Raw genomic sequence first — 9241 nt, 5'->3', positions numbered from 1 at the left:
TCAGGTCTGATTTCTAGTTTTCTCTTCAAGCTGGTAAATTAGTTTGCAGTTAGGGTCAGTTGTCCCTGATCTGCTGTAAAGGACAGTTCAGATTACCCTCCATTCAGCACTCTGGTCTATGTCTTTATGAAGCTTGTTTCTCCTGTTTCGGTGTTGTTACCTTGAATCGTCAGCAGGTGGTGTTATCTCAGCTGCTTGCCCCAGAGGGGGTGGGGCCGGACAGGAACAAGATGGCTGCCTGCCTCAGGGCAGGCAACAGGAGCCTTACGGTGGGCAGGCAGGACAGTCTTGGTCGCTGGAGAGGTGGCAGCTATCCCAGCAGATCTTCCCTGAAGGGGTTTGATGTGGATCGCCTCGGGCCCGGGTGGTGTGATGTGCTACGGCCATCATGGAGGCCATGGCAGCAGCGGTGGCGGCAGCACCGTTTGCGCTGCAGTGACTGTCCAGTCCCTTGTGATGTCCCAGTGGTGGCAACAGCTGAGCTCTGTATGAAAAGCAGGTTGCGATGTTGGGGTCCACAGCCCCCTGGGGCGAGAGTCAGAGACCCACTGCAGATCTCCTTTGCAGAGGGCTTCAGAGACCAGGTTGCCCCGTCACCATCTTGCCGCTTCTCCTCTACATTAGTTTCTAAGGAGCATCTACCAAGGCATCCATCTTTCCTTCCTAAACAGATTCATGCCCCAGCCTTTCATTTTCTCTAGCACTGAGTTATTTCTCCAACAGTCACCTTCCAATGAGCTATTTAAAAGTTTTTCCCAAGTCATGGGGGAATATTTTCAATGATTTGGCTAAGGAAATAATTTCCAGAGTGTTTTATGGTTAATAGTACTTATACAGGGCATTGGTATTTCTAATGTCATAAGGGATTTAATTTACAGGTAAATTTGAGAATTGCTGTATTTTAAACACAGTTAAACTTTTTTTTAAAGTCACACAACTCTTCAGTACTTTTAACAATCCTCTATTATATGTCTCTAAAAGGAATATATTTCTAATGTATTTGATCATATGCCTTTTTATGACATAGCTAACTGGACTATTATTCCAGAAGATACACTTTGAGATATATCAGGTGTATTAGAGTATTATCACTAAGAATTAAGCCTTACAATTTTAGAGGTTTAACACAGCAAAGTTATTTGAAAGTCCAATTGATGTTTTCTTGCTTGGTAAGTGACTTTTCTCAATATGATAAATCAGGAACACAGGAGATTTCTATCTTATTACTCTGTTCTCCACTAGGATCTCAAGAGTCTTTTAATTTCAGTTAGTTATTGGTTAGGGGTGAGGAAAGTAGGTAAGATGGCATATATGCTTCTTAAAAATTCTAAAGTGACACATTTATTTCCACTTACATTACATGATGATAACTAGTTGCAAAGTCACACATTGATGCGGGGGTGAGTATAGAGAATCTAGCCCCTGTCTTGGTAGTTGCTTCCAAACCACAACCATATAAGAGAAAAAGTTTCTTATCCTATCGCATAGTTGATACAGAGGAGGAAGGAGAGAGAACTGGAAAAGAGGAGTGCCTTCTCCATCTAAATCTAGCAAAGATAGTTCCAGGCAACCCATTCTGGTAATGAGAATTAATTTTCCATTAGTACATGACTATATATATTGGTTTAGGGTCATTTTTTATTATTGACAACATGTTAGCATGTTAAATATTAACATATCTAACAATAGAAATAAGTGAGCTAGTCTGAAATCTACCCAGAATTTATAATATTGTTTATAAGGTAAATGCATTGTCCTTAAAATTAAAAAGAACTTTGATAATTATTATTAGTTTGAAACATGTCACTTTTAACTTTTACTTATTTCCCTAACATGGTAAAAAATGAGCCAATTCTAGTAAAAATCTATGAATGTATAATTTTCTATTAGGTACATAGAAGTTCAAAAAGCTCCTTAGCAACAAAATTTGTAAAATGTAATGAAGAGTTTATAAAAGTTTAGAAAATGATGTTTGTATTTCTTGTACTTGGTTGAGAAAAATCAATACTTTAACCTTTTATAAAGGCTGAAAGATATATTCTTAGCCATCTATCTCTTGAGAATGTAGAAGATTATATTCTCCTTACACCAAATCATTTTTTGAATCTTCTTATGTGCTAGATTTATCTCTGCAACTGTATAGTGATCTCCTTGATAGAATGTGTCATACCTTATGTTTACCGACTATTCATCCACTTATTCAGCAAATATATGCTGAGTTTCTATTGTGTGGCAGGCATTGTGCAGGCACTGAGAATAGATTGATTAAAAAATATGTGATTTCTACCTCAAAAATATTTCACTATGTTAGAGTTGAGAGGAATAAAAATATATTACTAAAACATAGTGCAATTAGTGGTAGTTACACATGTCTACTTTGTGGAAACTTATTAATTTGAATAAGTTTATTTTGTGCATTTATGTGAATGAATATTATTATTTTGTACTTACAGATCTAAAACTATACACACAGTAAAAGGAGAGTTTTGGAGATCAGTAGGTTGTTTATATATTTCCCAAGCAGAAATCTCACTCAACCAAAGTGGTCATGAAGGAGAGCAGAGATGAAAAACTGGATCAGGAGAAATGGAAGAAATATTTCTAGCACAAAACACACAAACATAGTGTTAAGGATCTTTACTTTTATACTTTGGTTTATGTAGAGTCTTTACATAATTATAAGCTTAGGGTGTCATGATAAAATTTTATTTTAGACTGAAAAATAAGCTCTGGATGCAATATAGAAGATGAATAAGTCAGAAAGTATTTTAAAAGTTTATATCATAATGTAACACAGGTGCAGTGGCTCACACCTATAATTCCAGCACTTTGGGAGACTGAAGTGGGACGATCGCTTGAGCCCAGGAGTTTGAGACCAGCATGATCAACATAGCGAGACTTAGTCTCTCAAAAAAAGAAAAAAAATTATCTAGGCACAGTGGTGCATGTCTGTAGTCCTAGCTGCTTGGGAGACTGAAGCAGAAGGGAGACCAGGAAGTTGAGGATGCAGTAAGCCATGATTGTGCCATGGCACTGAAGCCTGGGCAACTGAGTGACATCCCAAATCAAAAAAAAGTCAATAATTCTAAACTATGACTGTGTGGATGTGAATAAAGAATAAAGGATTGTTTTCATAAATGTATATAGTAGAATCTATGGAATGAACTGTCCAACTCAATATAAAGAGTTATGAAAATCACAAATTGTTATAAAAATAAGGGTGTGCTTATCTTTGATCTGTAGTGGGGAGGAGAAGGCTGACCCAAAAGGATCAGCAGATGGTATCTGGGGTGCTGGCAGTGTTTGGTTTCCTGACCTGGCTGAAAAGGAAAAAGAAAGAAAGTTGATAGATCCCTTGCAATGGACTACAAATACTTGTTGATCAATGTAAATTTTATTCTTAGAAACTTCTCATTTTAGCTATGGGTCTACTGAAGCGCAATTACTTTTGTCACAGTAGAAATATTTTGGATTACTCATTAATGTATTATTCTTTTTTGTGGGGTTTTAATTTTTTTATTTGAAAGATGTAGGGTACAGTTCAGGATTAGGTATACTGATCAAATCCGGGACTCCAGCCGATTTGCTATAGCAGGTGATGGTGTGGGCCAGGTTCCAGGCGATGAGAATCAGTTGGATTTGGCAGGCTTTTCTCAGGAGAGACCTGTGAACTGCAGACGGTCGGGCGCACCATGGCCTCCAATCTCAGGGAGGTGGAGAGTTGCAGTCACCTTCAGAGGTGAGCCCCGGGTGCATGAACATGAGTCTTTCTCAAATGGACTTTCACTCACCCACCAGCACACGCTACTCATGTAGAGAGTCTATGGATATTCGTTTTTACGGAGACTCTCACAGTCCCACCTGTCCTGTTGCCATCTTCTGGGATTGTGTCTAATGAATTATTCTTAATAGCCAAATTCTGGAGACTTTGTCAATGATCCATTAGCTATAAAATAGATAAATAAACCATGGACTTTTAATGAGACTGAATATATTTTCATATGATTAAACTATCACTTCTTGCAACAATGTGGACAAATCTTAAAAGAATAATATTGAATAAAAGAAGACATGCACAAATGAATTTATACCTACATGAGTTCATTTACATAAAATTTAGATATTAATGAATATCATGTCTTGAGATGTAATTTTAGCTGGTAGGATAAAAATGTAAGACCCTTAGGGTCCCCATAACGGTCATGTTTGTAATGACTTTTGCTGTGGATAGAGAAGTTTTGTTGTTGTAGGGATTCATATAGGACTCTAGGAAAGCTGACAGTGATCTCTTTCTAGACTTAAGTAGAGATTACACAGGTGTTCAGCATAATAATAAATCATTAACTGTGCTTTTATGTATTATCAGTTTATGACATATGTATGTATGTGTGTGAATGTGTGTGTGCTTATAAAATAACATTAAAATGCAATTAGGGTAAGTTATTTAATTTAGTAAAAGAAAATATATTGTTTCAACTAATTTAGGCTACTTTTTGTACTACTCATTGAAAATGATACCTATTTTTATTAAGTAGAAATATTTTTTGCAGCTCTTTCTCATGTTTTTTTAAAAACAGGATTTAAAGGTTGTCACTAAATTGGTTCTTAGCTGTAGAACATCTCAACACAGCACATCTTTTTTGATAGAGTAAATAAAGCAGAATTTTCTTGTACATTCTTAATACATAACTAGTGTTATGTCAAAGTATCTGACTAGTGATACTGATGATTATTAGAGGTACAACTTAAACATCTACTCTGCTAAGCAAGGGTAAGCTAAGAATAAAAAAGCAATGGTAAGGACAGTTTAGAGAGTAGAATGTTAATGTCATCAGTTTAAGCAAATATTCAATAAATAATTTTTATTAATTTGTTTTATTTTACAGATGTGGCATAGAAATCAGGTTTAGGTATACAAGTGGTAATTGTATAGGCAAAGTTTGGGCCTCCCTTTGGTCCCCACTTCACCTGGTTTGAGATCAGGTATCCTTATTGATGTTATGTCCACCTCCCTTCCTCTGACAGTTTCCCACTACTGCCAGTCCCCTTCTTATAATATTATGAAAAATGTTCAGTGTCTGTTTATGAATGATAACATGTGGTATCCAGTTCTTTGTTTCTGTGATAGATCACTGAGTATTATAGACTCTAAATCCATTCAAGTTGCTGTGAAGTTCATAATTTTGACCTTCTTTATGGCTGGATCATAATTCATCATATATATATATACATACATATATATATATACCACATCTTCTTTATCTAGTCCAGTTTTGACAGCATGTTTGTTCCATGTTTTTGCTATTGTTAATAATGCTGCAATAAACATGCATGTGCAGATTTTTTTTTTCTAGAATGATTTGAGTTCCTCCCAGTATATTACCAGAAGGGGGATTTCTGAGATATATATATATATATATATATATATATATAATTTTAAAGTCGTAAATATATATATTTACGACTTTAAAATTCTTTGATCCTGGGTCAATAATAGTGTGCTTTCTTAAATTGCTATCAATAAGATTTTTTTCTTATTCAGAAGCAGAATAGTGAAATTTGCTTTAGAACTTATTCTTTGTTACAAAGTGATTGAGATACAATTTAAATATAATAATTTAAAAATTATTATACTATCTCAATCAAAATATGCAGCATGCATTTATATCTAGAAATATGCCCTATTTATAAAATCATTTATTTTAATTTTAAGAATTATATATATTTGTGTATCCTTTTCTCTGTTATAAAGTAATTTATAATGGTTTATTTTATAAAATATCTATACTTAGAAAGGCAAAATAGAAAATAAAATATGTGAAAAAAATTAAATATGAAGATCTTTTTTTTTTTTGAGTTGGAGTCTCACTCTGTCACCCAGCCTGGAGTGCAGTGGTCACTCCTGGCCACTGCAGCCTCGACCCACTGGGCTCCAGCGATCCATCCGCCTCAGCCTTCCAAGTAGCTGGAATTGCAGGTACGCACTACCTTGCCCGGCTGAGTTTTTGATTTATTGTAGAGATGAGGTCTCGCCAAGTTTCCCAGGCAGGTCTCGAACCCACAGGCTCAGGCAATCCACTCACCTTAGCCTCCCAAAGCGCAGGATTACAGGCTGAGCCACCGAGCCCAGCTAAATATGAAGATCTTGATAGTGATTATGACTAAACATAAAATCTTAATGTAATAACTAAAATATTGCAAGAAAAAAAGAAGCATACAATTTTCTAAGGAAGACAAAGTGGTTTTTTGTCTTATTACTAAATTCCTAAGAAAATTTCTCACATATGAAGGATGAATAATGTAATGGGAAATATTCTCAGCACAAGTTTTATGGCAACTTAAGGAGCAGAATTCGTGTAGCTGATTATTGTAGGAAATCTCAATAAAAGCTCAAGACATTGCATTGAAGTTCACTTCTATGTAAGAATTCTGCCAGAGGCTACAATCATATTAGCTCGATATGGAGTCTTCCGGCTGCCAGGTTCTATCAAATACTAGAATGTGGAATTCTAAGAAAAGTGGGTAGTTTTTCTCTTAGACTTTGTTATTTACAATAACATAATCTCTCTCAGCTGGAATTTTAATAGGAAATTATAGCTTCTGGCAAAGAACTAGGGATAATATTTTCTATGGCTGATTAAGGACAGATGCATTAGTTTTCTTGAGCAGGTGTTGGGATAAGCATTTTATTGTGAAAATTAAGGAAATATGCATAGTGAAAGACTTATTTACAAAGATGTTACCAAAAATTATTGTTTTAAACAATAACTTTGGTTTGGAATATTCACAGGATAGATGAGCCAAAAAAGTGAATTTTATTTCTAATTTTAAAAATATCTACACTATATGTAGGTGTATGTGTGTGTATGACTCAGATTAATCTTACCTTATAATCTTAAAATAGCTTCAGTTTTGTTTTGTTTTAATCATATAACATCCCCTATGAAATTATGTCTTGTACTGAGGTAATTGACAGATATGCTTTATACTCATTCAGCATATGCCCATTTAAAAACAAAAATACTCTCACTACATGAGTTATCTAATTCTATGGCTTTAAATAGTGAGTGTATTCACTTAATCAGTCTCCTAACTTCCTAGTTTTCATTTACATATAGATATTTTTCACCATTTTTTAATCTCTGAATTTTACTGAATTATTCAAAATACAAATTCAGTGGAATGCCCTTTTTTCCTAAAAAAATCATGATCCTTAGTGTTTAATTTCTTTCTTAAAATCTAGATATTAAAATACTACAGGTAGAATTTTTAATTAATGGATTTTACTTTTTGAGCAGTTTTAGAGCTAAAGTGAGCAGAGGGTACAGACTGTTTTTCCTATATCCCCTCACCCCCACACCATAATTTCCACTATTATTAACATCTTGCATTAGTGTGGTACATTTGTTATACTTGATGAACCAATATTGAATCATAATTATTAACTAAAGTTCATAGTTTACATTAGAGTTCATTTTTTTGTGTTGTACATGATGACATGTGTCCACTATTACAGTATAATCTAGAATACAGTATAATATGCCCCAAAACGTCCATGCTCTACCTAGTCTTCCCTTTCTTGCTCCCCTGAATTCTTGGCAACTACTGATATTTTTACTGTCTCCAGAGTTTTTTCTTTTCCTGATTGTCACAGAGTTGGAATTGTACAGTGTGTAACCTTTTCAAGTTGGCTTCTTCTATCAGTGGGATTCTGATGTCACTATTCAAGAATATTTAGGATAAAGCAGGCTTCTTAGAGCCCAGAGCTTTCTGAGAAAAAATATACCTAGAATATATTAGTCATACACATGTTTATTTATGTTTTAAGTGGCCAAACATATTTTTGAAGTGTTTCATTAAGTAAATAAGAAACATCTCTAGTTATATAAGTAAAACAATTTTTGTTGTTGTTGTTTATAGCCAAATGTACGTTGAATGAAGACAACGTGAAGTTAAATGTTGATAGATGGTTAGTAAGAAGCAAAGCGCAGGAGGGACAGCAAAACTATCATTTAGAGAGTAGCAGTACCCTCTATGTGACCCTGAAAACAGATCCTGTAGTCAAAAAAGTTAAAGTAGGGAAGGACCTGGGAGTCTATTTCCTCCTACTACCTAATTAAGAAGTCAAAGAATCTGGGATTCAGGGAGATTCGATCAAGCCACACAGTGGGAATAAGCAAAGCTTTGTCTATAATCATAATTTTCTGGGACTGCAATAAATATTCTATTTCCACTGAAACCAATGATATTAAATGTTGAAATATCTAGTAGCTTAGCCTAGCCTAGGATTTAAACATGTTCTCTTTTGTATGAAGCCCTTGGGAACTAAGCAACGAAATTCAAACTTCTAGCAAATCTAGAAAAGAAAAAGGTTTGACTAGCACTAGGCTTAACACACATTATTAAGCAGAGCTTCTAGAACCAAGAGAGATCAGTAAAACCTGTCCTCAGAAAGAAAAATATTGGATAACTGCAGAGATAATGCGTTTGTTGGATTACACTTTTTTGCATAACCTATACTCTCGTATCTCTTTGCCATTAGTAGAAAATATTCACACACACTTTTATGGGTGTATTTCTAGGGATATTTGATATTTTCCTTATGGTCCACCTATATGCTCTGCTCTTTTCTGCACCTTTATTCAGCTGTCATTTTGGCTTCAATCTGCATATTTGCTAATGACCTCTTTATTTTCTCTTTAGCTGTTTTTAATCTCCTGCTGTGGCAATCAAGTTCTTAATTTTAATTGTTGAATTGTTCAAATCTGGAATTTCCATCTGATCCTTTTGTGTGTGTGTGTGGATTGCAGTTTCTTGATGACATTTTCTATTCTGTCATATATTTTCTTAAATATATGAGTTATAATTATTTTGAATCTATACCTGAATGTCTGAATCCATCAAACAATTGGGTCTCCTGCTTTCTGTTTGCATTGTTTCTTCTACCTTTTTAGTACTTATTCTTGGTGTGATTGCTATTTTTGAATGAATTTTAGACTTAGTTTCTAAAAACTATACTGTTATCTTTGCTTAGAGAGGATTTACTTCATTCTCACTATTTAATAAAATCAAGGTTGATGACGACTCGACACTGGAATTCAAAAATTGTGAGTCTCCTCTGACTCTGGTTTATTGTCTCTCAATAATATAGCCCTTTATAGTTCCCAAATGAACACTGCAATACTAAGGTCTCCTTTCCTTAGAGTGTACTAAAATCTAATTTTGTTCTCCAGTATTATGC

General features: G+C 34.6%; 1 protein-coding gene across 1 annotated transcript in view; it reads left to right on the top strand.

The window, feature by feature from the left end:
* Positions 1-230: 230 nt before the first annotated feature.
* The window catches only part of SGCZ (sarcoglycan zeta), a 292741-nt gene continuing 283730 nt past the window's right edge, over positions 231-9241 (top strand). The window contains exon 1 of the mRNA XM_021705916.1: positions 231-536. Within this exon, the coding sequence (XP_021561591.1) occupies positions 231-536 (306 nt within the window). The remainder of the gene's footprint in view (positions 537-9241) is intronic.

Source organism: Carlito syrichta, unplaced genomic scaffold (assembly GCF_000164805.1).
Source record: "Carlito syrichta isolate Samal-C Ts95f unplaced genomic scaffold, Tarsius_syrichta-2.0.1 Scaffold314817, whole genome shotgun sequence".
NCBI classification, from domain to species: Eukaryota; Metazoa; Chordata; class Mammalia; order Primates; family Tarsiidae; genus Carlito; species Carlito syrichta.
The sequence above is the reverse complement of the archived record's forward strand: the minus strand, read 5'-3'. Positions and strand labels throughout refer to the sequence as shown.